Below are 27,386 nucleotides of genomic sequence, written 5' to 3' on the forward strand. Positions count from 1 at the left end.
AGGCCGCGCCCGCCGCGGAGGAGCCGGCGCCGGACGGCGGGGGCGCGCCCCCGGCCGCCGAAACCGCCGACGGCGCCGAGGCCGCTGCGGCCGCCGACGAGGCGCCCCCAGCAGCCGAGGAGCCGGCGCAAGAAGCCTCCTAAGGCGCGGCACGCGCCGGCGATGCCCCCTTTCCCCCGACCTCCCGCGCTACCCAACTCGACTCGAGCGCCCCTCCTCCTGTTAACGGATTGCCCGGCAGAGCAACGCGGCCGCGAGGATGGTCAAGCGCGGCGGCGCGCGGGCGGAAGCGGCGTCGACGATCGCCGGGCACTCCGGCGCGGCCGAGCACACGGTCTGCTGCGAGTGCCAGGCGACGCGCGCGGACACGGCACCCAAGGCGATGCAGCTTTGACCGCACCCGTCGTTGCAGCCCGAAGTGGCGGACGCAGTCGACGCGCTGAGAAACGACGCGTCGTCGGTGACGGCGGCGAACGGATCGACGCCCGAAGCGAAGTGCGCGACGTTGAGTTCGCCGTCGATGCATCGCAAACAGATGTTCCCGCCATCGGGGCTCCCGCCGCAGTTCAGCGACTCGTAGTTCATCGAGGTTCCGGAGGAGTACACGTCGGTACACCCGCCGTCGTCGTAGACAGCAGAATAGACTGCCCCGGTGTTGAGTGTCAAGCCCGCTAGCTCGTCCGCGCGCCAGACCGCGTCGTCGCACGCGCCGTCGTATTCCGCGCCGACCGCGACGAGGAGGACGATGAAATGCCAGAGGCTGTGTGTATTTCCTGCTCGGAAGCTACCCATGCTGCGCTCCTGGCTGCCCGCTCCGTTCAACCGCTGCACGTTTGGCCTCGGCAATTATTGTTGACCCTCGCGATCAATTTTGGGGCAGCCTTATTGACGATCTGAGCGGTCCACGGGTGCCAACTCCGCCGTCATATCGAGTGCGAACAAAGGACTGCTCTATCGACGATCGTAGCGGCGGTCGCGGGTGCCAAATCACGCGCGAAAGGGGAACGATGCAGCTCGCCCCGCTGATCAACGACGACGACTTCGACCTGCTCGTCGCGCCGGAGGCGGAGGAGAACACGCTCGACATCGAGTCGGCGCAGCACCACTTCTCCTTCGAGGAGGAGGAGGCGCGGCGCACGACGCGGAAGCGCATCATGGGCATCTACGCCAAGCACGCGCCCGACAAGGTCGCGAACGTGGACCGGCTGATGACCAAGTACGCGAACGCGCTGCCGCAGCTCGTCGAGAAGCTCGAGGCCAAGTACGCGTCGCCCGCGCGCGCGGCGCCGGATCCCGCCGAGGCCCGGGCGCCGGCGAAGCCCGAGCCCGCGGGCGAGGGCTTCCGGCCGCCGAGCCGGGACCCGCTGTCCGAGTCGGTGCTGCGGACGGCGGGGAACCGCGTGACCGTGCTCCTCCTCGCGCGGGGCCACACCTACGGCCTCCCCGGCACCGACGGCACCATGGCGTCGAACTACGCGGCCGTCGTCGCGAACACGCACCCGCTGCTCGCGGGCGTCCTCGCGCACGCGCTCCACCCGTACTCGCGCGCGGACCGGCGCGCCGTCTTCGCGTGCCGCGCGGCGGCGAACGTCGCCGCGGCGGCGGGCTTCCTGCGCTACCGCACGCTCGGCGGTTTTTGTTGTTTGGCGCCGCCGTGCCTCGGGGCCTACCACGCGGCCAAGTACGTCGTCCTGGCGCTCTACGGCGAGGCGCTGCGCCTCGTCGCGGGCTGCCCGTGCCTCTTCGCGCCGTTCCTGGAGCCCCGGGGCATCGACGTCGTCGCGGGGCGGTCCGCGCGCCTCGCGCGCTACCGCGGCCGGAGCCGCGCGGCCGCGCGCCTCGCGGTCGCCGCGCACGCGCTCGGCGCCGCCGCCGCGGTCTACTACGCGCCCTGGGTCCTCGCCGCGAAGCCGCGCTTCGGCCTCACGACGCGCCAGTTCGTCTCGCTCGTCGCCGGCGACGCCGCCGCGGCCGAGGTCGTCTTCTCCGTCGCCTGGTTCCTGCCCGCGACGGTCCGGTTCCTCTCGCTCTACCCGGGCGACCGCGCCAAGTGGCACCGCATGTACGCGCCGCGCGCCGTCAAGGCCGAGTACGAGGACGCCAACGACGGCGACATCGCGGCCCTCGCGGCCGCGGGCGCCGCGGCCGTCGTCGTCGCCGCGCTCGCGCTCTACGGCGCCGCGAACGCGCCCGCGGCCGCGCTCCGGCGGTCCTGCGGCACTTAGACCGTGATGTTCGGCGGCGGGGCGGCGCCGTTCTCCTCGGAGTAGCGCCGGAGGTGCTGCGTCACGTCGCTGCGCATGTCGTCGGGGATCGCGGCGACCGCGGAGTTCAGCGCGACGCGCGCCTTCGCGAGGCGCGCGGCCGCGGACGCGATGCGCGCCGACTCCGCCTCGACGAGGCGCTGTGACTCCCGCTTCCGCGCCGCGTGGCGGTCGCGGTCGCGCCGCGGCGTGTCCGGCCCGAAGAGCGCGTCCTCGAGGGGCGCGCGGCCGACGCGGCGGCGCTCGACGTCGCGCGACGCGGCGGCGAGCGCGTGGCTCGCGGCGTGGAGCCGCTCGACGAGGCGCCGCTGGCGCTCCGTCGCCGCGCGCATGGCGCGCTCCGCGTCCTGGAACGCCTTCTTCGCGAGCACGGCGCCGGCGATGACCTCGACGGCCATTCCCGCGGGCGACCCGGCCCCGCGCGCGGACCCGCTGTCGACGAGGAGGCAGTCCGCGCGCAGGTCGGCGCTCGAGAGCACGAGGCGCCGCTCCTCCTCGCCGAGGTCGTCGTCGTCGTCCGGGGCCATCGCGCGGAGCCGCGAGTCGGCGCGGAAGAAGCGGCGCTCGCGGAGCGCGGCGGCCGCCGCGTCGCCGCTGCCGAAGCCCTCGTCGGTCCCGTCGTCGTCGTCGGACGACGACGACGCGTCCGCGCCGCCGCCGCCGCGCCGCCGCCGCTTCGACGACCGCCGCCGCCGCGCGTCCCCGCGCCGCGGGGGCGCGCGCTCCCCGCCCGCCGCGCGCTCCGACGGCGCCGTCGCGCCGACGACGCCGCTCGACGCCGTCGCCGACCGCCGCCGCGTGTCGTCGGGCGGCTCGGCCTCGTCGTCGATGGCGTCGATGTCGACGCTCGACGCGTCGCTGTCGCGCGAGCGCGAAGGCATCCGCGGAGACGGGGCCGGAGCGTCTCCCGCGCCCGGCGACGACTCCGCCGGGGTCCTCTCGCGCATGGCGCTCTTGAGCTTCGCGAGCGGCGAGTCGCGCTTCGCCGGCGGCGGCGGCGCGCGCGCGTCCTGCAGCGGCGCCTCCTCGACGAGATCCGCCGTCGCCGCGCGCGCGCGCGCGCCGACGGGCGGCGGCGGCCCCGGCGGCGCCTTGCCCTTGGCCGGCGACGGGGGAGCGCCCGTCTCGCCCGCCGACGGCGAGGAAGCGCCCGGCGCCGCCTCCGACGGCGCGGCGGCGCGGGACGCTCCCGGACGTTCCGGCGCCGCGGGCGCGCGTTCCGTCGGCGCGTCCGTCGCGTCGTCGCCGCGCGCGGCGCCGGACGCCGCCGCCGCGCGCCGCCGCGCGGGACGCGGCGCGCCGCGGTCGTCGCCCGCGGCGGCCCAGGAGAGGATCGCGTCCTCGAGGAGCGCCGCGTCCCGCGCCTCGCCGCGGGACGCGTCGACGAGGTCGGCGGGCGGCGCCGCGGCGCCGTCGTCGAGGGGCGCGTCGAGCGAGACCTTGAAGACGGGCACGTCCGGGGCGTCGTCGTCGTCCGGCGGCGACGGGGCCGCGAAGGGCTCCGGCGCGGCGCGGCCGCCGTCGGGCGACACCGCGGGGACGCGCGGCGGCTCGTCGTCGAAGACGTCCTCCGGGAAGCGCGCGAGGAGCCGCGCCCGGACGTCGCCGGCCGCGCGGTCGCCGACGGCCACGAAGGGCCGCTCCGCGGGCGACGCGGACGGCGGCTTGTCGAACCACTCGTCGAGCGTCCGCGGCGGCGACGGCGTCTGGCTCGGCGTCCGGCCCGGCGTCCGCGGCGCCGCGGCGAAGGGGTCCTCGGGGAAGCGCGCGTCGCGCGGCGGCGCGGCGGCCCCGGCGCCGTCGTCGCCGCTGCTGTCGTCGTAGGCGTCGTAGAGCTCGTCGACGCGCGCGCGCCGCGCGGCCCGCAATATGAGCACGTCGTCGCGGCTCGGCGACGGCGCCTTGGCGCAGTGGGACGCGTGGGCCTCGAACGCGGCCGCGGAGAAGGACATGCCGCAGGCCTCGCAGCGCCGCGGCGCCGAGCCCGGCGACGGCGGCGCCGCGCGGAAGGGCCGCGCGAGCGCCGCGTGGGCGTCCGCGACGTCGCCGTCGTTGTCGGCGCACTCGAAGAGCGCGTAGCTGAGCTCCTCCTCCGACTCCTCGCCGAACTCCGTCGGCCGCCGGTTGCGGATGGAGCCCGTGTCGCAGCCCGCGGAGCAGTCCGTCCCGCAGAACGCGCCCAGGGCGTCGAACATGCTGCCCGCAGTCTGGGCTCAAAACGCCTTCTCCATTGGCAACAGATGATACGACGAGGCAAACTTGACGGAAACATTGGCCAAAGCGGCGGGCATGGGCTTGACCTAGCAGCGGCCCGCGCGAGCTAGCGTTGACATAGCAGCAGTTCTCGCTCGCAGCCTGCGCGCCGCGCCACCGGCAAAAACGGCGGACGCGCCGCCGGCCATGCCGGCCGTCGCGGCCCCGAGCTTCCTGAGCCGGAACAGCGTCATGCTCTTCGCCTGCGCCTTCTTGCTGCAGAGCGACCAGAACCTGCTGGCGCCGCACCTCAGCGCCGTGGCCGACGAGTTCGGCATGAGCGACGTCGAGCGCGACGAGAAGCTCGGCGGCGAGCTGGCCATGGGCCTCTTCCTGCTCGGCGCGCCCGCGGCGCTCGCGCTCGGCGCCGCGGCGGACGCGTGCGACCGCGTGCGGCTCTTCGCGGCGATTCTAGTCGTCGGCGGCGCGGCGTCGGCGGGCACGGCCTTCGCCACGACGTATAGGGCCCTGTTCTGGTGGCGCGCGCTCACGGGCGTGTCGCTCGGCGCGTCGCTGCCCGTGACCTTTAGCCTCCTCGCGGACCTGTTCCCGCCGTCGATGCGGACGGCGGCGTCGGGCCGCGTGGGCGTGGCCATGTCCGCGGGCGCGGGCTTCGGCCAGTTCGTGTCCGGCTTCCTCGGCGCGGCCCTGGGCTGGCGCGCGCCGTTCCTGTTCGTCGGCGCGCTCTTCCTCGCGCTCGCGGTCGCGGTGGTCGCGGGCATGCGCGAGCCGCGGCGCGGCGCCTTCGACGGCCTCGACGAGGGGCCCAAGGGCAGCGACGACGACGAGTTCCCGCCGGCGACGACGTCGACGCGCCAGGACCTCGCGGGCCTCGCGCGGACGCCGACGGTCTGGCTCGTCTTCCTCCAGGGCGTGCCCGGCTGCATCCCCTGGGGCGTCATCATCGTCTTCCTCAACGACTTCCTCCACGCGGACGTGGGCCTGAGCGTCCAGCAGGCGACGGCGGTGCTCACGGCCTTCACGGTCGGCGGCTTCGGCGGCATGGTCGTCGGCGGCGAGCTCGGCCAGCGGCTCCACTCGCGGCGGTCCGCGTATTCCGCCGTCCACATGGCCGCGGCGGAGCTCGCGTCCGTCGCGCCGCTCGTGCTCATCCTGCGGGCGCGGCGGGGCGCGAATTTCCACGGGTTGGTCGCGCTCGCGGCGCTCGGCGGGCTCTGCGCGACGCAGACGGGCCCCGTCGTGCGCGCGTGCCTCCAGAACGTCGTCGCGCCGCGCGCGCGCGCGACGGCCTTCGCGGTCTTCGCCATCTTCGACGACCTGGGCAAGGGCGGCGGGCCGTGGGTGTTGGCCAAGCTCGTCGCGACGCGCGGCCGCCGCGCGACGTTCGTCTGGGCGACCGTCGTCGGCTGGGGCGTCGGCGGCCTCGTGAACCTCGCGATCGCGCTCACGCTCGAGGCCGACGAGCGGCGGCTCCGGGACCACCGCAAGCCGCCGGCCCGGGCCGAAGATGACGGCGTCGAGATGATGCTCCCGGCCGCGGCCCGGGCGGACGGCGCCGACGACGCGGACGACGAGCCCGCGGTCACGTCCGCGCTCCACAGCCGCCACCGCGTGTGTTCGGAGGTCGTGTAACTTTAACCGGGCCCTTTTACGCCCGCTGCGACGCCACGGAGTCGACAGGGGTGTTGATTTTACTTGTTGATTTTGCGTTTCCCTCCTTCAACTTGTAACTCAACGATACAGTTTAAGAACGCTGATGTCACACGCACGCGGGCTTCGGCATGGTCACAACATCCTAGCATCAACTACGATGATCACCTTCCTCCCACTCTGCGCCCTCAGCGCGGGCGTCGCGGCCTTCACGGCCCCGCCGCCGCAACGGGCCCTCACGGCCCTGCGCGTCGCGATCCTCGACGAGCAGCGGTCCGTCGCTTCGGTCGACGGCACGTACGGCACCCAGGCGGAGGCCGCGGCGCAGGCGGCGCTCGCGGAGCTCCGCTCCGACCGTCGCCCCAAGCAGTCCGCGTGGGGGGCCGCGTGGGTCGCGACCACGCTGGCGAACGTCGAGGGCCTCAAAAAGAACAAGGAGCGCTTCGCGCCGCCGCGGCGCCACCCGGCGCTCGGCGGCGCGCCGACCCTTCGGCGGGACGACAGCGTGCGGATGCTCCAGGAGCTCCAGCGGCGGCGCATGGCCAACGCCAAGGACACGCGGGCGCGCATCCTCGAGGTCCAGCGCGCCGCGGGCCACGCGCCGCCGCTCGGGGGGTCCCTGAACGCCTTCCCGAGCGCCGGGCGGCGCGGCGGCGGCGGCGTGGACACCCTTGGGCGGGACGACAGCGTGCGGAAGCTCCAGGAGCTCCAGCGACGGCGCATCGCCAACGCCAAGGACACGCGGGCGCGCATCCTCGAGGTCCAGCGCGCCGCGGCCCAGGCCAAGGGCTACGTGCCGCCGCTCGGCGGCCGCGCCGCCGCGTCCCTGAACGCCTTCGCGCAGAGCAAGCCCCGGGCCTACGCGCAGGACGAGCCCAAGGCCTTCACGCGCCGCCTTCACGCGGACGCGCCGGCCTGGCTCGCGGGCGACGCCGGGCGCGTGGAGCGGTCGGCCGCCGAGCAGGCGCTCGCGGACATGGAGCGGCAGCGCCGCGCCAGCGCCGCCCCCGCCAAGGCCGCCGCCCGCTCCAAAATCGACCGCCTCGCCTCCATGGCAGGCGCGTTGCAGGGCACGGGCGCGACGCCCGCGGCCAGGCCCAAGGCCGCCCCCGCCATGGCCGCCACGCCGCCCCCGGCCGGGGCCGCTGCGGCGTCGCCCAAGACCAGGCTCGCCTCGGCCGAGGCTACCCCCGACAAGGCCGCCGGCGACGGCTTCATGAACCACTTCGCGTCGACGGCGGGCGCGGTCAAGGGCAATGACGCCGGCTTCAAGCCGGCCACGGGCGCCTCGTCCGACGGCTTCAAGCCGGCCACGGGCGCCTCGTCCGACGGCTTCAAGCCGGCCACAGCCGCCTCGTCCGACACTCCCGAGTGGCTGAGCGAGGCGCCGGCGCCTACGTGGACTCCTACGAGGAAGCCTGCCGCGGGCGGCACGTACACGCCGGCCGCGGCCACGCCCGCGCCGGCCACGCGCGCCGCGCCAACGACGCAGCTCAAGGCCACGGCCGCCCCGGTCGAGGCTACCCCCGACACGGCCGTGACCGACGGCTTCATGAACCACTTCGCGTCAACGGCGGGCACGTTCCAGGGCAAGAAGGACGACGGCTTCAAGCCGGCCACGGCCGCCTCGTCCGACACTCCTTCGTGGCTCAGCGAGGCGCCGGCGCCTTCGTGGAAACCTTCGAGAGCGCCTGTGGAAGGCGGCACGTGGCAGGCTTCGGCCACGCCCGCCCCGGCCACGTTCGCCCCGGCCACGCCCGCCCCGGCCACGTCCGCGCCCGCCGGCGTCACGCGCGGCCCTGACGGTCGCCTTCGCGAAGGGGGCGCCACGGCGTCGCCCATGGCCACGTCCGCCCAGGCGTCGCCTATGGCCACGCCCGCCCAGGCGTCGCCTATGGCCACGTCCGCCCAGGCGTCGCCTATGGCCACGTCCGCCCAGGCGTCGCCTATGGCCACGCCCGCCCAGGCGTCGCCTATGGCCACGCCCGCCCAGGCCAGGACCGCTGCGGCGTCGCCCAGGGCCAGGCCCACCCCCGACAAGGCCGCCGCCGACTGGCTGAGCGCGGCGACCCAGGCGTCGCCCGCGGCCAGGGCCGCACCCGCGGCCAGGGCCGCCCCAAGGGCCAGGGCCGCCCCCGCCAAGTTTGCGGCCGGTCCCTCGATGACCTACTCGCCCGCCGAGGCCGCCGCCGCTGGCTCGATGAGCCGCCACTTCGCGAACACCGCGGGCCTGGGCCACAGCCCAAGCATGTCCGAGCAGGCGGCGCGCCGAGCCGCCTGGTTCTCCGGTGCCCCCGCGGCCATCGGCTTCGAAAGAGCCGTCGGCGACCACGCTCCGCCGCGGGCCGCCCCCGCGGCCAGGGCCGCCCCCGCCAACGTCGCCGCCGCTGGCTCGATGAGCCGCCACTTCGCGAACACCGCGGGCCTGGGCCGCAGCCCAAGCATGTCCGAGCAGGCGGCGCGCAGAGCCGCCTGGTTCTCCGGTTCCTCCGCGGCCATCGGCTTCGAAAGAGCCGTCGGCGACCACGCTCCGCCGCGGGCCGTCCCCGCGGCCAGGGCCGCCCCCGCCTACGCCGCCGCCGGTCGCTCGATGAGCCACCTCGACTTCGCGAACACCGCGGGCCTGGGCCACGGCCGAAGCAGATCCGCGCAGGCGGGGCGCAGAGCCGCCTGGCTCTCCGGTTCCGCCGGGGCGATCGGCTTCGAAAGAGCCGCGGGACCGCGGCCGGGCCGCGGCGGCGGCGCGCCGACCCTTCAGGGACCGCGGCCGGGCCGCGGCGGCGGCGCGCCGACCCTCCAGGACGACACCGCGTGGCTTCTCCAGGAACTCGAGCAACAGCGGATCGCCAAGGCCCAGGACCAGGAGGCGCGCATCCTCAACATCCAGCGCGCCGCGGCCCAGGGGGCCGCCAAGGGCTACGCGCCGCCGCTCGGCGGCCGCGTCGCCAGATCCTTGGACGCCTTCACACCTGCCGGTGGCTCGATGAGCCGCCACTTCGCAAACACCGCGGGCCTGGGCCACAGCCCAAGCACGTCCGAGCAGGCGGCGCGCAGAGCCGCCTGGTTCTCCGGTTCCCCCGCGGCCATCGGCTTCGAAAGAGCCGTCGGCGACCACGCTCCGCCGCGGGCCGTCCCCGCGGCCAGGGCCGCCCCCGCCAGGGCCGCGGCCGGTCGCTCGATGAGCCACCTCGACTTCGCGAACACCGCGGGCCTGGGCCACGGCGAAAGCAGGTCCGCGCAGGCGGGGCGCAGAGCCGCCTGGCTCTCCGGTTCCGCCGGGGCCATCGGCTTCGAAAGAGCCGCGGGACCGCGGCAGGGCCGCCGCGGCGGCGCGCCGCCCTTGCGGGACGGCCTCCGGGACGACAGCGCGTGGATTGTCCAGGACCTCGAGCGACAGCGGATCGCCAAGGCCCAGAACAACGCGGGCCTCATCCGGGGCCACGACCAACCCAGGATCGAGCAGGCGGAGCGCAGAGCCGCCTGGCTCTCCGGTTCCGAGGCCGCCAAGGCGGCGCGAGCGCGCGCGGCCGCCCCCGCCAGGGACGCGGCCGGTCGCTCGATGAGCCACTCCGACTTCGCGAACACCGCGGGCCTCATCAGGGGCCACGACCAGCCCAGGATCGAGCAGGCGGAGCGCAGAGCCGCCTGGCTCTCCGGTTCCGCCGCCGCCGAGGCGGCCCGCGCGGCCGCGGCCGCTGCCGCCCCCGCCAAGGCCGCGGCCGGTCGCTCGACGTTCCACTTCGCGTCCACCGCGGGCCTTGGCCACGGCCGGAGCAGGTCCGGGCAGGCGGAGCGCAGGGCCGCCTGGCTCCGCGGCGCCACCCGCGGCGGCTGGACCAGCCCCGGCCGATTCACGTCCCCCGCCTACGACTACAGCGTGTCCGAGCAGGCGGCGCTCGACCCCGTCCGCTCCGACGGCCGCCTCTCGAAAGACAAGAACGCGTGGGAGGCCGCGTGGATGGCGACCACGATCGCGAACGTCGAGCGCCGGGGCGAGAACGTCAGGGGCTACCAGCCGCGGCTCCCTCCGCCCACGACCGCGAACTACGACCGCAGCTACGTGCCGCCGGTCAGGGGCTACGTGCCGCCGCTCGGCGGCCGCGTCGCCGGATCCTTGAACCTCTTCACGCGGGCGGCCCGGGACAGGCGCGGCGCGGCCGGCGCCTCGCTGAGCCACTCCGACTTTTCGAACGTCGCGGGCCTCATGCAGGGCCCAGGCCCGAGCAAGTTCGAGCAGGCGGGGCGCAGAGCCGCCTGGCTGAGCGGGGCGCCGCCTGCGTCCCCGGCCGCGCTCGCTCCCCGGCGGGCCTTTGCCAACCCCGCCAAGGCCGCCGACTTCGGCTACGCGGACCGCGTCGCGTCGCCGGCGCCTGCTCGCACGAGCACTGGCATCGACTACAGCCGCTGGGCCGCCCCGGCCAGGGCCGCCCGCGCCGACGGCGGCGGCCTCGACGCGATCCGCTCCGACGGCCAGTTCATCGACGGGTGGACGCCGACGGCGAACACCGTCGCCGCGGCGGAGAGGTTAGCGGCCGGCGTCGCGGACGTCGTGAGAGACGGCGGCCGCTTCCTGCAGGCCTCCAGGGCCGACATGGACCACTTCGCCGACGCGGGCGCCTCGGCCGGGTACGGCCCCGCGGCCAGGTACGGCCCCGCGGCCAGGCCCGCCCCCGCGGCCAGGCCCGCCCCCGCCAGGGGCTACGTGCCGCCGCTGGGCGGCCGCGTCGGCGGATCCTTGGACGCCGCCTACGGTGGCTCGATGAGCCGCTCCGACTTCTCGAATACCGCGGGCCTCATCAGGGGCCCGGGCCCAAGCAAGCCAGCGCAGGCGCAGCGCAGAGCCGCCTGGCTCTCCGGCGACCCCGCCGCCGAGGCGGCCCGCGCGGCCGCGGCCGCCCCCGCCATGCGCCACGACCGACGCAACTCCAAGCAGACGGGGCGCAGATACGCGGCGCGAGGGCGCGCGGCCGCCGCCGACTTCGACTTTTCGAACACCGCGGGCCTCATCAGGGGCCCGGGCCCAAGCAAGCCAGCGCAGGCGGCGCGCAGAGCCGCCTGGCTCTCCGGTTCCCCCGCCGCCGAGGCGGCCGCCCCCGCCATGCGCCACGACCGACGCAACTCCAAGCAGACGGGGCGCAGATACGCGGCGCAAGAGCGCGCGTCCGCCCCCGCGGGCCTCGACTTCGGGAACACCGCGGGCCTCATCAGGGGCCCGGGCCCAAGCAAGCCAGAGCAGGCGCAGCGCAGAGCCGCCTGGCTCTCCGGTGACCCCGCCGCCGAGGCGGCCCGCGCGGCCGCGGCCGCCCCCGCCCAGCGCCGCGACCGACGCAACTCCAAGCAGAAGGGCCGCAGATTCGGCTGGCTCACCGGTTCCTCCAGTGCGAGTGGCTCGACGCTCAACTCCGAGAACACCGCGGGCCTCATCAGGGGCCCTGGCCCAAGCAAGTCCGAGCAGGCGCGGCGCAGAGCCGCCTGGTTCAACGACGTCGGCCATTAGCCATCCCTAAGTGTGATGTCGTCGACGTAACCGATCGCGCCACCGCACGCGAGGCCCCCCGGACGGGCGGCCATCGTGCGGGGCTTATCCGGGCGGGAGCGCGGAGACCTCGGCGCGGGTCGGGGCGGGGGTCGCGCGCGCTACGGAAGCGGGGGGGACGCGCGGCTAGCGCGGCGCGCGCGCTAGGGCTTCTTGCGGAGCGGGTTCGTGCCGCCGATGGTCTTGCTCGTGTCGTAGGCGTCGGCCATGTCGACGGAGACGGAGCCGCGCTCCTCGGCCTTGGAGGGCGAGAACATGCCGAAGCCCTTCTTCTTCTTGACGATCTTGGCCGTCGTCTTCGCGTCGACCTTGGACGCGGCCGCGAGGTCCTTCTTGAGCTGGCGGAGCTCGTCCTGCTGCTTCGAGAGGAGCTTCTTCATGTCGAGCTGCTCCTGGACGGTCATGAGGTTGGCGTCGCTGCCCTTCTGGGGCTTGTCCGCGCGCCGCGCGAAGTTGCCCTCGGCCATCTCCAAATTCGTCGCGTCGAAGGACGACTTGCGCGAGCGCTGGGGCGCGGGCTCGAGGCAGGCGCACTTGAGGAAGGGGAAGAGCTCGATGACGATCTCGTGCCAGATGACGGCCCCAAAGTAGGCGAGGGACGAGCCGATGATCGCGAGCGTGACGTAGGAGAGGCCCTCGCGGACCGTCGGGTGCTTGCCGTCCTCGAGGTAGTCCGAGTCGAGCATGATGCCGAAGAGGCAGACGACGACGGAGCACGACAGCAGCAGGCCCTCGACCGTGTTGTACTCGAAGACGTACTTGGCCATGTTCGTGTCGACGCGCTTGTGCAGCTTCCGGCTCATCGTGCCGACGTTCGCCTTGCGCGCGTCGCGCATGGCCTGGTCCTTGTACATGGGGCTCGCCTTCTCCTCCTCGACCAGGTTCGCGATGCGCTCCGGGTTGCGCTCGACGAGCTGGGCGGCGAGCGCGGGCGACGAGTAGGGCAGGTTCCGCATCTGGAGCACGAGCGAGCAGAAGAGGATGAGCAGGAGCACCGCGAGCTGGAACGACGCCGACGAGTGGAACATGATCGTCGTGAAGGCGAGGCAGGCCTTGCGCAGGACGACGACGACGATCCAGTAGGGCATGGACGGGATGAAGCGGTAGTAGAGCAGGCCGAGCGACGTCCGCGCGTGCGCGACCCGCTCGAGGTAGGGGCTCAGCCCCTCCTCGTGGCCGCCCTTGCCCGACGCGCGGAGGAGCTGGTCGTCGAAGATGAGCGCGCGCGTCCCGCCGCCGCGGAGCATGAAGTAGAGCAGCGCGGGGTAGCCCGCGATGTAGACGAAGCAGAAGATGATGGCCACGGGGTAGAGCTTCGCCTGCGTCTCGCCCGCGGTCCAGCAGATCACCGACGGGTCGCTGATGAGGTACTCCTTTTCCGTCCGCGCGCCGTCCTCGCTCACGACGCGGCCGCAGTTGAGCACGTCGAGCGTGTTCTCCGCGATGTAGAGGTAGATGAAGTAGAAGCCGTAGAGCAGCGCCGACGCGAGCTTGCCGTGGAGCCGGAGCATGGTCTTGCGCGCCTCGCGCTTGTTGTGCGAGTTCTTGCACTGGTTCGCGACGTACGCGCCGAGGTAGACGAGGTAGCAGGCGGCCGCGAGGACGACGGGCGCGAACTCGACCGCGAGCCAGCTCACCTCGTAGGACACGGCGAAGGAGCACTCCGGCGGGAAGATGTCGAGGAAGTCGAGGTTGAAGATGGCGAGGCTCCGGTAGAAGTCCTTGAGCGCGCCCGGCCAGCGGATCTCCGTGCCCGCGAAGACGCTCAGCACCTGGAGGTAGTCGACGCCGATGGCCGCGACGGCGATCTCGACCTTGCGCTTCTTGAGCAGGTAGAAGAAGCCGCCGCCGACGAGGGCGGCCGCGCAGATCATGGCGATCATCAGCGCCTGGTTCGCGGGGCACTCGACGCACTCGCCGTAGGTCCGGTAGAACAGCGTCGGCTCGCCGGAGTCGTCCCAGCACTCGAGGTTCTTCGACCCGTCGTCGTGGCGGCTGTGGGCCGCGTCGCAGCAGTCGCCGCACTTCGTCGACGTGTAGCCCGTCGCGCAGACGTTGTCCTCGAGGCACGCGTCCGCGGGGCTGCACGGCGAGAAGTCGTAGCAGTAGAAGGGCCGGTGCTCGCGGTGCTCCGCGCAGACGACGTCGTAGTCCGCGTCGCCCAGGTCCAGGCGGTAGTAGCCCGACAGCGCGTAGGGCTCGACGGTGTGCAGGCTCGTGCCGTGCTTGTCGCACGCGGACCCGAGCGGGCACTCGACGCAGTACTCGTCGACCGCCGTGACGACCGTGCAGTTGTCGACGCCGCCGACGAGGAGCGACGTCGCGTCGCAGTGGGCGTCGCCCGGGTCGTCGCAGACGTCGAGGCAGACGCCGTCGGGCGTGAGGAAGGCCTCGCCGGCCTCCTGGCCGTAGTAGTCGTCCGCGCACGCGAACGAGATCGCGCCGTCCTCCTTCGCGTAGGAGACGTCCTGCCCCGCGGCGGAGATGTTCACGGCCTTGGACCCGACGGGCACGGCGGGCGTCTCGCAGTAGATGTAGGGCTCGCCGCCGCCGTCGTCGACCTGCCAGAGGCTCAGCTGCGTGTCGCCGATGCTCACGGGCGCGCACGCGACGTCGCCGATGGTCACGCTGACGTTGCCCGCGGCGTCGGCCGTCTCCCCGAAGTTGTAGCCCAGCAGGGTCAGCACGGAGCCCGTCGCGTCGGGGCCCGAGGGGTAGACGGACCGCAGGCACGGCGGGTCGTACGCGAAGAACGACGGCTCGCTCGGCGTGCCGCCGGCCTCGACGACGACGTCGATGGACGCGCCCGCGCCCTCGGGCAGCACGAAGGTCACGAAGGTGTGCGTCGAGTGGCTCGCGTCGTGCGCGACGAGGTCGACGGCGACGCCGTCGAGCCGGATCGTCGGCACGGACACGCCGAAGTTCGCGCCGAAGAGCACGACCTCCGCGCCGCCCGTCGTCCGCAGGCCGCAGCCGTCGAGCGTCGCGCCCTCGCAGGCCGTGCGGCGGTCGCAGGTCGCGTCGACGCAGACCTCCTCGGTCCCGCCCTCGGGCACGTAGCAGCCCGCGAACGGCCGGAGCAGCGACCCGTCGTAGGCCTCGATGGCGACGTAGTAGATCTTGGGCGGCGAGAAGACGAAGGTCACGTCCTCGCCGCTGGCGACGCAGCTGTCCGCGTCGTCGACGGCGCCGCAGGCCGTGACGACGACGGTCATGGGGCCGGGCGCTTCGCCCGCGGGCGACGACAGCGCGATCGCGTCACTCGAGTACGACGATATCGCGAGGCTCCCGTCCGCCGTCGAGAAGAGCGTCTCGCCGTCGATCTCGAAGGACACGACGTAGTCGCTGCCGACGCCGAGGTGCGACCCCGTGATGGTCATCGGGACGCCGCCCTCGGTCGCGGCCTCGTCGGGCGAGACCGCGGCCACGACGGGCGCCGCGTAGGCGTAGGGCTCGACGGCGACCTGGCCGCCGACGTTGATCGTGAGGTCGTTGCGGCCCTGGCCCGCGCCGACGTTCAACACGATGGTCGAGTGGTCGTGGCTGACCGCGGACGTCGCGACGGCGCGGTCCGCGTCGAGCGGCAGCGATATCACGGGGTCGAGCCCAAAGTCGGAGCCCGTGATCGTGATCTGCCCGCCCGTGTTCGCCAGGGACAGGCTCGGCGGGTCCACGGAGGCGATGATCGGCGGGCGGTAGGCGACGGCTTCGGACGCGGCCTGGTCGACGACGGTGACGACGGCCGCGAGGCCCGCGCCCTGGCCCGCGGGCGTCGAGACGACGACCTCGTTGTGGGTCCAGGAGACGACGGTGCAGGCGACGCCGCCGAGGGTCACGGCGTCCTCGCCGGGGCCGAAATTGTCGCCGTAGAAGGTGAGCGCGTCGCCGCCCGCGGTGCCGACGAGCGTCGCGGAGACGCTGTCGATGGTCGGCGGGAGGTAGGAGATGCTGAGCGCGTCGGCCGTCTCGTTGGCGACGTAGGAGGGGTAGCCCGAGCTATAGACCGTGATGCGCGCGTCGGACCCCCCGGACTCGGGCACCTCGAACGTGAGCTTGCGGCACGTGTCGTCGATGTCGAGCGACGTGACGACGTCGTCGACGACCTCCAGGTCGCCGACGATCGTCGCCTGGACGCCGAAGCGGATGCTGCCGTCGTCCAGGACGACCTCGTCGTCGCCGACCCAGACCTCCATGGCGCCGGAGAAGTGGTAGCCCGCGACCGCGATGGTCCGCACCTCGCCGCCGTCCGTCTTGCCGTCCGTCCGGTAGCCGTCGGCGTCGGGCTGAAAGCGCGAGTCCTCCGTGACGACGCGCGGGGAGAGGATCTCGAAGCTGTGCTCCTCGCTCGCCTTGTCGCCGAGCTGCACGTAGAGCGCGCCCGTCGTGCCCCCGAGGTACGTGAGCGAGATGTGGTCGTGCGCGTAGGAGGAGATCTGCGCGGACGGGACCTTGGCGCCCTGGATGTAGACGGAGCCGTAGTCGGACGACGCGCCGAAGTTGCGGCCGCCGATCTCGACCTTGACCGTGCCCGCCGCGTCGCCGTCGGCCGTCGACAGCGACGTGATCGCGGGGCCCTCGTACTCGAAGCCGACGTTCCCGCTCGTCAGCACGATGGTCGGGTCCGCCGCGGAGCCCACGGTCACGGTCACCGCGCGGACGTGGTCGTCGTCGGCCATGGCGGGCACGACGAACTCGACGCACTCGAGCCCGGCGCCGCACGCGCGAGTGTAGTCGCTGCCGCCGGGCGTCGCGCGCGTGAGCGAGTCGCCGTCCAGCGCGATGGTCTCCCCGTCGACGACGACCTCGACGTAGCTCTGGCTGTACTGGAGGCCGAGGTCCGTGCCGTTGATGACGACGACGGCGCCGCCGGCCGTCGGCACGTAGCGCGGCCGGAGGTCGAAGACCTCCGGCGTCGCGTAGCTCAGGGACCCGCCGGGCTCGGACGTCTGGCCCGCGACCTCCACGGTGAAGGAGAGGCCCTCGCCGAGGCCCGGCGACGTCAGGCACTCGAGCGCGCCGTCGCCGACGAGCGTGCAGTTGCGCGCGGCGTACTCCGTGCCGCTCGGCCCGTAGCTGACGCTCTCGACCATGCCCTGCTCCGCGCCGAAATTCGCGCCGGAGACGCGCACGACCTCGCCGCCGCCGATGGCCATCTCCGTCGCGTCGCCGACGACCTCGGCCCAGGTCACGGACGGCGGCTCGACGCGCGTCGACGGCGCCGTCGAGTTCTGGCCCGCGATGACGACCTTCCAGCGGTGGCCCGTGCCGACGGCCGCGACCGTCGTGCACTGGAGGGCCTCGTGGGCCTCGTGGATGACGCAGCCGCACGACGACGCCGTGCAGGCCCCGTACTCGTAGCCCGTCGGGCCGTACGTCACCGCGTCGATGAACGCGTCGTCGGTGCCGAAGTTGCCGCCGTGGACGAGCAGCGTCTCGTTGCCCACGGCCAGGAACCCCTCGCGGTCCGGCAGCGCCAGGTAGCTCTCCTCGTAGTAGGTCACGTAGGGCGACCCGTAGCCCAGGCCCGCCGCGTAGGTCGGGCTCGTCTGCCCCTCGACGGTCAGCTTCGCGTGGTGGTCGAGGCCCACGCCGGGGCCCGTCGTGCACGCGGCCTTGGTGTGGGCGACGACGACGGCGCAGGCGCCGTCGCCCGCGTAGAGGCTCGCGCCCGGCGCCGGGCCGTAGCTCAGCGTCGGCTCCGTGCCCGTGGGGCCGAAGTTCGTCCCCGTCAGGTAGACCGTCGCGCCGCCGGCCGTCGACGACGTCGTGAGCGCGCCCGTGACGCCCGTGACCGTCGGCGGCGCGTAGTCCACCGTCGCCGCCGACGCGGCGGACGCGCGGCCCGCGACGGTGACGACCCAGGCGTGGCCCGTGCCCGCGCCGGGGGCCGAGACGCACTCGACGTGCGTGTGGTCGTGCAGGACCGCGCAGCCCGTCGCTTCGTAGCGCGCCCCGTCGTCCCCGCCGTAGGTCGCGGAGACGACGCTCGACTCCGCGCCGAAGTTCGTGCCCTGCAGCACGACGCGCGAGCCTCCCTCCGTCGGCATCGTTTCGACGGACGGGCTCGACGACGTCTGGCAGTAGCAGGACCACGCGTCGGTGCCTTGCACGTCGTTCCAATAGCCGAATTTCAGGTACGATGCCCCGTAGCCCATCGATCCGACCATCGTCGCGTGCCACTCGAGACCGGATGAGTCGTTCGGCTCGTTCTCGCTCCAATAGGAGAAGGACGAGCCGCAGCCGTCGAACCAGGTCCAGTCGGCGTCCGCGTCGGTCCAGTCGTCGAACGCGTCGTAGCCTAACCACGCGTTCGTGAACCCGTCGTCGTGGAGCCGCGTCGCGAGCGCGAGGTTCTGCTCCGCGTTGGCGACGCAGGGCATGGTCGCGCCGGCGCCGGCGCAGGCGGCGGCGCAGTCGTCGAAGGTCAGGTCGCCCTCGTAGCCGTAGGGCGCCGCGTCCGGCGCGACGACGACGACGTCGACGGCCGCCGCGCCGTACGCGAGGCCCAGGCTCTCCGCGTTGTACTCGGCCGTCGTGCCGACGTACTGCGTCGCCGCGCCGCTGACGCCGATGATCGCGACCCAGTACGTCGTCGCGCCGTAGCCCGGGGACGTCTCGCACGCGACGCGCGTGCCGTCGGCCGAGTCCCAGGCGTAGGCCGCGCAGGCCCAGGTCGATCCGAGGTCCGCGGCCTCGGCGGCGTAGTAGATCAAGACCGTGTCCTCGAGCCAGCTCCCGCAGAGCGTGTCGTCGCTCGGCGCCGCGGCGCACGTCTCCGAGACGCCGACGCACGCGCCGCCGCAGGCCTTTTCGCCGTCGCCGCAGTAGCCGTCGCAGCGCGGACCGAAGCTCGTCCCCTCCAGCGTGACGTCGCCGCCGCCGGCCGTGTCGAAGTCGCCGTCCGTGACGAGGCCGGAGATCGTCGGCGCCGCGTAGGACGTCGTGAACGCGCCGGTCGCGGTCCACGCGGACGTGCCCGGCGCGGCGATCGTCGCGGTCCAGTGGTGGAGCGCGCCGACGCCCTCGTCCGTGGAGCACGTGATCTCCGTGCCCGGCGTCGTCACGGAGCAGCCGTAGGCGTAGTAGGTCGCGCCGTCGGCGCCGTTGCCGTAGGTCATGGTCACCGCGACGCCCGCGGAATCGCCGTAGGGCCCGAGGTTCGCGCCGGAGATGACCACGGTCTCGCCGCCGACCACGGAGAGCGTCGACTGGGACACGGACGTCAGGGCGACGTCGTTGACGTCGTTGACGGTCACGAGCACCGTCACGGTCGCCGAGTAGGCCTCCTCCGTGTCCGTCTCCGTCGCGACGATCGTCAGCGTGTAGCTCGTCGCCGTCTCGTAGTCGAGGCCCGCGTCCGCGGCGACGGAGAGCACGTTGTGGGCGGCGCTGAAGAGCCCCGCGTCGTCGCCGGCCGTGATGACGTACTGGAGCGAGTCGCCGTCGATGTCCGAGCAGCCGAGCTCGCCGAGCGCCGCGGGCCCGCCGTTCTCGTCGACGGCGCCGAGGTCCAGCGTGGCGTCCCCGACCGCGAAGGTCGGCGCCTGGTTCTCGTTGGTGCAGAGCTCGCAGTCCGTGCACTCGTCGCAGCCGCCGCCCGCGCAGAAGAGGCCGGCGGCGCAGTCGGCGCAGTCGCCGAGCTCGTCGTGCGACGACGCGTCCGTCGCCGCGTCCTCGAGGAAGGTCTGCGCGGGGCAGAGGGAGCAGGCGGAGGCGCCGGCGCTGTCGACGTAGCGCCCCGCGCGGCAGACCGTGCACTCGGCGTTGCCCTCGCCGCCCGCGAACGTGCCCGCGGCGCAGGACGCGCAGTCCTCCGCGCCGCCCGTCGAGTAGGTGCCGGCCGCGCACGACGAACAGTCGGCGTAGGAGTCGTGCAGGGCCGCGTCCGTGCCATCGTCCGCGTTGTAGGTGCCCGAGGCGCAGGGCGTGCACGAGGCCTGGGCCTCGAACGCGACGTAGTAACCGGCGGCGCACACGGAGCACCCCGACGCGCCGGTCCCGCTGTAGGTCCCCGCCGCGCAGGCGTCGCAGGACGACGCGCCGGTGCCGCTGTAGGTCCCCGCCGCGCAGTCGACGCAGTCGACGACGTTGTCGTGGAGCGTCTCGTCGAGGCCGTCGTCCTCGAGGTACGTGCCCGCGGCGCAGCTCGCGCAGGTCGCGGCGCCGTTCGCCGCGCTGTAGGTCCCCGCGGGGCACACGAGGCAGTCCGCGGCCGTGTCGTGGTCGTCGAGGGACGCGGAGTCCGCCAGGAATCGGCCCGCGGCGCACTGCGTGCACGCCGACGACCCGGCGAGCGAGTACGAGCCCGCGGAGCAGGTCGCGTACTCGGAGCTGCCCGCCTCGCAGTAGGCGCCGGCCGGGCAGGTCGTGCACGTCTCCAGCCCCCCGGGGGAGTAGGTGCCGGCGTCGCAGGTGACGCAGTACGCGTCGGACGAGTGCGGGTACGTGCCCGCGGGGCACGCGGAGCACGACTCGATGCCGCCGCTGCAGGCGTCGCCGTCGTCGGGGCAGGACTCGTCGCTGTAGGAGCCGTCGGGGCAGGCCTCGCAGGCCGCGCTGTTCGCGCTCGCCGCGAAGGTGCCGGCCTCGCACGGGAGCGCCGACTCCGCGCGCTCCGGGCAGTAGTAGCCCGCGGGGCAGTCGTCGCACGCGCTCGCCTCGAAGTCCGTCTGGTAGGTGCCCGCGGCGCAGGACGCGCAGACGACGCCGCCCGTGGACCCGCTGTAGGTGCCCGGCTCGCAGGCCGTGCACGAGCACGAGCCGTCGTTGACCGCGTAGCGGCCGACCTCGCAGCTCGTGCAGCTCGTCAGGCCGATGGACGGGCCGTAGGAGCCCGCCGGGCACGAGTAGCACGTCGCCTGGCCCGCGTAGGGCTGGTACGTGCCCGGGTCGCACTCGGGGCAGCTCGAGCAGGACCCGCACTCGGCGTCGCAGCCGGACTCGTAGACGGCCGTGGTGACGCAGGACGTGTCGCAGCCGCTCCAGCCCATGAAGCCGTCGCAGGTCGTGGAGCAGGACTCGGAGTAGTACCTGCGCCGCGGGGGTCGGGCCGCGCGCGCGCGGCGCGTCGGAGGCTACGCACTCGCAGTCGCGGTTGCACGAGCCGCACGTGTAGCCGTTCGCGCCGTAGGTCCCCGCGTTGCACGTGTTGCCCGTGCGGAAGGGCCCCGTGTCGCTGGCCCAGACCGTGGCCTGGTTGCCCGTCTGGAGGCGCCGGCGCCGCGCGCCGTCCTCCGTCTCGGCCCACGCGTCCCGCGCGGAGTGGAACTCGCCGACGAGCGCCTCGACGTCGTCGCACATCTCGAGGAAGGGCCGCTGGATCGTCACGTGCACGCTCGTGCCCGACGCCGCGCGGGCGCTGTGGACGGTCCGCGGCGGCAGGAGCAGCGCGTCGCCGGCTCTCAGCGTGAGCACGTCGCAGTCGCGCGCGCCCATCTCGAGGTCGTCGTAGGTCGCGCAGCGGCTGAGCTTCGCCGCCGCTTCCGCGGCCCAGGGCGGCGCCTCCTCGACGGGCGCGGGCGGGCAGACGAGCCAGTCCTTGGTGCCGTTGAGCTGGACGACGAGGACCTCGCCCGGGTCCGTGTGGTTGTCGAGCGCGGCGACGCCGGGCCCGCTCCAGTAGACGTGGGCCGACGCGCCGCGCTCCAGCTCGCCCGCGAGCGCGCCCTCGCTGTCCAGGAGCGCGGCGACGGCGGCCGCGGGCTCCGCGAGCCGCTCGAGCCGCAGCACGGCGCTCGCGTCGCCCGCGGCGACCGCGGCCGCGACGGCGGCGTAGGACCCGAGCTCCGGCGCCGGCGCCCCGCCCTCCGCCGTCAGGTGCACGAGGGGCTCCGCCCACGGCGTCGCGTCGCCCAGCAGCGCCGCGAGAAACGACGGGTCCAGCGCCCGCGGCGCGCCGGACGCGGGCACGTGGCGCACCAGCGGCGACGCCATGAGCTCGTCGACGGACGCCTCGTCGCGCAGGTCGAGGGCCGACGCCAGGCCCATCGTCGCCAGCGCCAGCAGCTTCATCGCGTTCGCTACGGTAGAACACAGAACGGCAGATGCGAGGACGACCACTCGATGTCGGGGCAGCCGAGCCAATGAACTGAAACGGCACGCTAGGAGGACCGTGCCGGCATCGCCGGCCTTCGACTGCAAGAAGCCCGTGGTCAGGCGGCACGAGTACGAAAACGAGCTGTCCCACGCGGACGTCGTCGTCGGTCGTCTGCGGAATGAAGCGGCAGTGCTGCAGGTGACGCAGCAGCAATGAAGCAGCTGCTCGCGGTGCTCGCGCTTGCAGCAACCGCGCGCGCCTTCGCGACCATCGCCAGCCGCGCGCCGACGCGCCGAATCGCCGCGAGCGCCGGCTTCCGGCAGGAGTGGCGCAACGGCGTGTCGTCGCGCGCCGACGCGCTCGCGGCGCTCGACGAGGCGTGCCTCGGCGTCGGCGACGTGCTCGACTGCGCCGGCGGCGAGCACGTGCTCGCCTTCTGCTTCCTGAGCCGCGCGCACCAGGACGCGCTGCCGCGCGTCGCCGCGGCGCTCGAGGCCAAGTTCGGCGCCGCGCCGCACACGTCCGTGGCCGTCGTCGGCGGCGGCGTCATCGGCGGCGTCGGCGACGAGCGCGAGGACGGCGTCACGTCCGAGGAGCACATGGCCGTCGCGCTCGCCGACGCGGCGGCGCCGGCGCTGAGCGTGCTGGCGGGCGCGCTGCCGCGCGGGAGCGCCGTCGCCGCGCGGTGGCTCGGGCCGATGCGCGGCGGCCCGGCGAAGGTCGACGGCGACGCCTGGCGCGACCTCTTCGACGCGCGCGGCGACGAGCCGCGGGGCTTCTTCCTCTTCGCCGATCCGCTGAGCCGCTTCCTCCGGAAGACGCAGCGGGCCCTGGACGACCACTTCCCGGCCGTTCTCAAGGTCGGCGGCCTCTCGGCCCCGCTCGGCGACGCGTCGGCGCTGGCGCTGAACGGGGAGCTCCTGCCCTTCGGGTCCTGCGCGACGCTCGCGTTGAAGGGCCCGCTCCTTCGATTGGATTGTGTGACGTCGCAGGGCTGCGCGCCCGTGGGGGCGACCTACACCGTGACGACCGTGGAGCAAGGCCAGGTCTTGGTGGAGCTCGACGACGCCCCGGCCTTCGCGGCCATGGAGCTCACGGGCGAGGGCGCGACGCCGCGGGAGAAGAAACTGATGGAGTCGCAGTTGCTGGTCGGGCTACGGCCCGCGGCGGCGATCCGGGAGGAGGCGGAGAAGCTGCCGCGGCGCCAGACGGCGGGCGCCGCGCAGCTGCGGCCCGCGGACGCCGATTGCTCGCCGGCGGAGGACTGGCTCGTGCGGCAGGTCATCGGGCTCGTGCCGACGGTGAAGCGTCGCACGTCCTGGAACTACCGCCTGAGCGGCATCGACTTCAACACGGGCAAGGACACGCCGGGTCTCGCCATCGGCGCCGAGGTCCGGCCGGGCGACCAGCTGAGATTTCACGTCCGCGACGCCGAGGCCGCGGATGAGGACATGAACCTGCAATTCCGGCGCTACGGCGCGGAGCGCATGTTCGGCGGCGGCGCCGCGGTGCTGGGACGGCCCGTGGCCGCCGTCATGTTCCAATGCATGGGCCGGGGCGCCGCGCTCTTCGGCGACGGCGCGCACGACTCGACGGCGTTCGGCGCGGAATTCGGCGACTTCGTGACGCTCGGCGGCTACTTCGCGAACGGCGAGGTCGGCCCCCTCGGCGCCATCACCGGCGGCGCGTCCCGAGTCGACAAGCGCCGCCGCGAGACGCACCAGCACGAGTACACGACCGTCGTCGCGATGATCGCGTCCCTCGACGACACGGGCGACACGGGCGACTAATCGCTTTAATCGGGCACGGCGAACGCGCGGACGTCGTCGGGCAGGTGCGCGTGGACCCAGGCGCCCACGGGGTTCTCGCGCGTGCCGAGCCAGTGGGCGTAGTGGGCGTGGAGGCACTTGACGGTCGTCGGGTCGCGGAGGCCCGCGACGCCGACGGACCTGAGCACGCCGGACCAGCCGCGCTCCTCCACGAGGTCCGCCTCCGCCTCCGACAGCAGTCCCCAACGGTCCGCGGCGTAGCTCGCGTGCGCGGCCCGCATCGCCGCTTCGCCGGCCTCGTCGGCGAGGTGCGCGGCGGCGCGCTTGACGCCCTGGTCGCGCTCGACGGTGCCGACGGCGGCCTTTATCTGCGGGCACGTGAGCCAGTACGTCGTCGGGAACGGCTCGACGCCGCCTCGGCGCGACAACAAGGGGTGCGCTCGGATCACCGCCGGCGTGCCCGCCGCGGTCCAGGCCGCGACCTCGACGAGGTTCGGGGGACTGTAGCCGAGCTGTTGCGTGAGCATGTCCTCGACGGTTGCGTCGTCCCTGCTCAGGGTCGAGCGGAGCGTCGTGGCGCTTCGGCGGAGCGCTGCGGCGCGATGAAGCGTTGAGCGCGGCACCAGCGCGGACCTCGGCTTGGAACCGGGCCTCAGCGCCGACGCCGAGGCGATGAAGGCGAGAATTCGGCCGCCCATTGCTTCGCTCCGCGCCCGCTTCAACGAGCTGCACGACCCATTGCTTCGCCGCGCCTCAACGAGCCTGCACACAAAACGATGCAGTCGGTTTGCCGTTCGACAAGGACGGGCACACTCCTGTGCACAGGGCTGCCTCGGCGCGCCCGTCGGCAGCAGCGAGTAGATCCTAGTGGTCGGCTTGCGCCGCGCGCAGGCGGTGGCAGGCATCGCATGGCGTCCTTCCAATGGGCAGTTCCGACGGGCAAGGGCGCGCGGCGCGTGGCGCGGTCGATGACGTCGTTCGGTGGTGGTCGCGGCGGGATGCAACAAGAGACCTTCGACGCGTTCGAGGCGTCCGACGCCGGCGCAGAAGCGTTCACAATGCGCCAGGACGAGGAGGAGCTCGAGGTCACAATACCCGTCGACGAGGCGACGGCGAAGAAGGACGTCAGCGTCAAGTTCGCGGCGCGGCGCCTGCGCGTCGCCGTCGCCGGCAAGGGGGTGGTCATCGACTCGGGGCTGAAGGGCCGCGTCGTCCCCGACGGCTGCAGCTGGTCGTTCGGGAAGACCAAGGGCGCCAAGGCGCTCATCCTCACGCTGGAGAAGCGCGACGGCGACACGTGGGCCAAGCTCCTCGCGAAGACGCCGCCGGCGCCCGCCGACGCCGCGGCCTTCCTGCGCTGGCCCCCGGAGGACCGTGCGTACTGGAAACAGAACGAGGACGACGATTCGGCCTGGCGGGCCTACTCCGAGGCGACGGACGGGCCGCTCTGCGCGTACGGCGTGGGGGCCCTCGCGATGCGCGCCGTCTACACGACGTGGCGGCGCGTCGTCGACGCGGTCGCGTCCCCGGGCCTCTTCGACGAGGCCGAGCTCGCCCTCGCGCGGCGCTGGTGCTACATGCCGAAGCGCCACTCCATGGACACGGGCCGAGGCCTCGAGAAGACGCTCGTCGCCGCCGCGGGCGGTCCGTTCCAGCACGGCGATTGGGAGACGCCGTACCCGCTTCCGGACCGCTGCGACGACTCGTGCGTGATCCTCGAGACGCGCGTCCGGCCCGTCTGCCGCGCGGCGATGATGGACTACGTCCTGAACTGGATCGTCCAGACCATGTGTACCGTGGCGGGCGCCGCGCCGGACGCGGACAGTGGCCCGCCGAAGGAATTCATGGACGCGTGGTTCGACAAGGGCAACGAGCTCAAGGGCGCCGGGGACGACGACATGCTTTACGTCGAAGTGCCCGGCTGGGTCATGGACCTCGCGCTCACGCACCACGTCTCGTCCGGCGTCCCGCGGCCGCGACAATTTTCGAGAGATGTTGACCGGGAAGAATCGTCACCGATGCATCCGGTAGGTCTCGTCGCGGTGTTCGGGAAGCAAGGGCTACGAGGCGGCGATCTACTGCTCTCACGCGGACGACGACGAGGACATCGGTCGGGCCTGGACCGAGGCGTTCCTGAAGGTCCGCCGCGCCGCTTTTTCGAAAGTCGGCGTCGAAGAGGATCCCGACTATCCGCTCAAGCTCGCCAAAGAACAGCCGAAGCTCGTCGAGGCGCTCATTCAGGCCAAATCCGACGCGCCTCCGTGTCTCGACGCCGCCGGTATCAATAAGGTCCGCGCGTTCGTGCGCTCCCTCGCAAGCGCGGCGTCGAGCGACGGGAGTGATTTTTCGCGCAATTCTCGCCGGGAGACGAGACGAGATCCGACCCCGTCGCCCTTGGTAGGCAGAGCGCGTGGTCCTCGAGCTTCTCCCGGCCGAAGACGGCGAGCCGACGGGCCTCGACACGCCCGCGGCGCGCGGCAACCTGTCCGGCTTCGACATGCGCCTCGAAGACTGGAGCTCCGTCCCCGGCGCTCTCGAGTTAGCGGCGCGGAATCCTCAGGCGGAACAGATGCGAAACATGTTTGCGGGAAAATGAACCTCGACGCGCTAAACTCAACTCGACGCGCTAAACTCAACCCTCGACGCGCTAAGCTCAACCCTCGACGCGCTAAACTCAACCCTCGACGCGCTAAACTCAACATCTCAACGCGCAAAACTCGACCCTCGACGCGCTAAACCCAACGTCCAACGCGCGAAACTCAGGCCACGACGCCCCGATCGATCACCGTGTGTTTGAGTAGCCCGCGCCGCGCCCCCTAGGTAACAACTTCAATCTTAGGACTCCCCGTCCTTCGGCGGCTGGTGGAGGCAGTCGTCGAGGAGGAGGTGGTATTTGAGGGGCTTCGGCACCTTGAGGCGGAACGGCTCCCGCGGCGCCTTGCGCGCGTTGACGCCCTTGTTCCAGTTCCCATTGGTGCCGACGAAGGCGCGCATGCGGGCGTCGAGGTCGTCGACGGTCTCGCCGGGCTCCATGACCTCGGACCGCTTCTTGCGCCGCCGCCGCTTCTTCCGCTTGCCCGGCGACGACGTCGACGCCGGCGCGCGCGCGTCGAGGTGCCGGTCGCGCTGGAGCGGCTTGGACGCGTTCTCGGCCTGCATCTGGGCCACGCCGACGCGGTAGAGGAGCTTCTCGAAGGCGACGGCGTCCTCCGCGTTGTCCTCGTTGTCGAGCTCCGACAGCGACACGTTCCACGCCTCCTCGAGGTCCCGCTGGTCGAGCTTCGCGTCGATGTGGTCCGGTTCGATGTCGCCCGGCGCCGCCGCGGGGCCCGGCGCCTCGTCGCCGGCGGCGGCGTCCCCGAGGTCCCGCTTCGAGCCGACCTCCATGGCGACGCGCTTCGCCTCGCGCCGGAGCTCCTCGTTGCGCTTCTGCTCCGACTGGAAGTCGCTCCGACTCACGAGCTCGTCGGCCCGCATGCCGGACGCGATGGCCTGCTCGAGGGCCACCTCCCGCGCGACGAGCTCCGCCGCGTCGTTGGCCGCGGCGCCGAAGTCGCGGAGGAGCGCGCCCGTGCCCATCTCGCCCAACAGCTTCAGCTTCCGGAGCCGCGGCTCCAGCGCGCGCATGGGCTCGGACGCGACGGACGCCTTCGTCGCGCCCGTCGTCGCCGCATAAACGGCAAAAGAGCAGCCGTCGGCGTGCGTCGCGCGGATCGCGATCGCGTGCTTGCCGGACCCGTAGCGGTCGTCCTCGGGCGCGACGACGACGCGCTTCTCCTGGCCCAGGGACGTGTCCTGCCAGTCCGCGTCGCTCGCCGACGGGATCCGCCCCCGCGACACCAGCAGGTCGGCGTCGCCCTGAAGCAGACGAGCATGACCGTGAGGATGCAGTTCGGCGTGTCGAGGTCGACGTTGAA

General features: G+C 73.4%; 4 protein-coding genes across 4 annotated transcripts in view; 2 read left to right on the forward strand and 2 right to left on the reverse strand.

The window, feature by feature from the left end:
- Positions 1-394, forward strand: part of AURANDRAFT_63107 (hypothetical protein) — a gene marked incomplete at both ends in the record, with an annotated part of 2,642 nt that extends 2,248 nt beyond the window's left edge. Inside the window, one exon of the mRNA XM_009037301.1 lies at positions 242-394. Within this exon, the coding sequence (XP_009035549.1) occupies positions 242-394 (153 nt within the window). The remainder of the gene's footprint in view (positions 1-241) is intronic.
- A 19,792-nt stretch (positions 395-20,186) lies between these two features.
- Positions 20,187-20,654, reverse strand: AURANDRAFT_24312 (hypothetical protein; the record flags this gene model as incomplete). Its single annotated transcript, XM_009037591.1, has 1 exon — positions 20,187-20,654. A coding segment is annotated over one exon (468 nt), but the record flags the coding sequence as incomplete, so codon positions are not given.
- Positions 20,655-24,377: 3,723 nt separating this feature from the next.
- Positions 24,378-25,757, forward strand: AURANDRAFT_63109 (hypothetical protein; the record flags this gene model as incomplete). The annotated part of the gene is made up of 1 exon (XM_009037302.1): positions 24,378-25,757. One exon carries the CDS (start codon positions 24,378-24,380, stop codon positions 25,755-25,757), a length of 1,380 nt encoding a protein of 459 aa, XP_009035550.1.
- Positions 25,758-26,292: 535 nt separating this feature from the next.
- The window catches only part of AURANDRAFT_71325 (hypothetical protein), a gene marked incomplete at both ends in the record, with an annotated part of 13,062 nt that continues 11,968 nt past the window's right edge, over positions 26,293-27,386 (reverse strand). The window contains one exon of the mRNA XM_009037590.1: positions 26,293-27,327. Coding sequence (XP_009035838.1) covers positions 26,305-27,327 — 1,023 coding nt within the window. The remainder of the gene's footprint in view (positions 27,328-27,386) is intronic.

The sequence above is a fragment of the Aureococcus anophagefferens genome (assembly GCF_000186865.1).
Source record: "Aureococcus anophagefferens unplaced genomic scaffold AURANscaffold_6, whole genome shotgun sequence".
Lineage (NCBI taxonomy): Eukaryota > Pelagophyceae > Pelagomonadales > Pelagomonadaceae > Aureococcus > Aureococcus anophagefferens.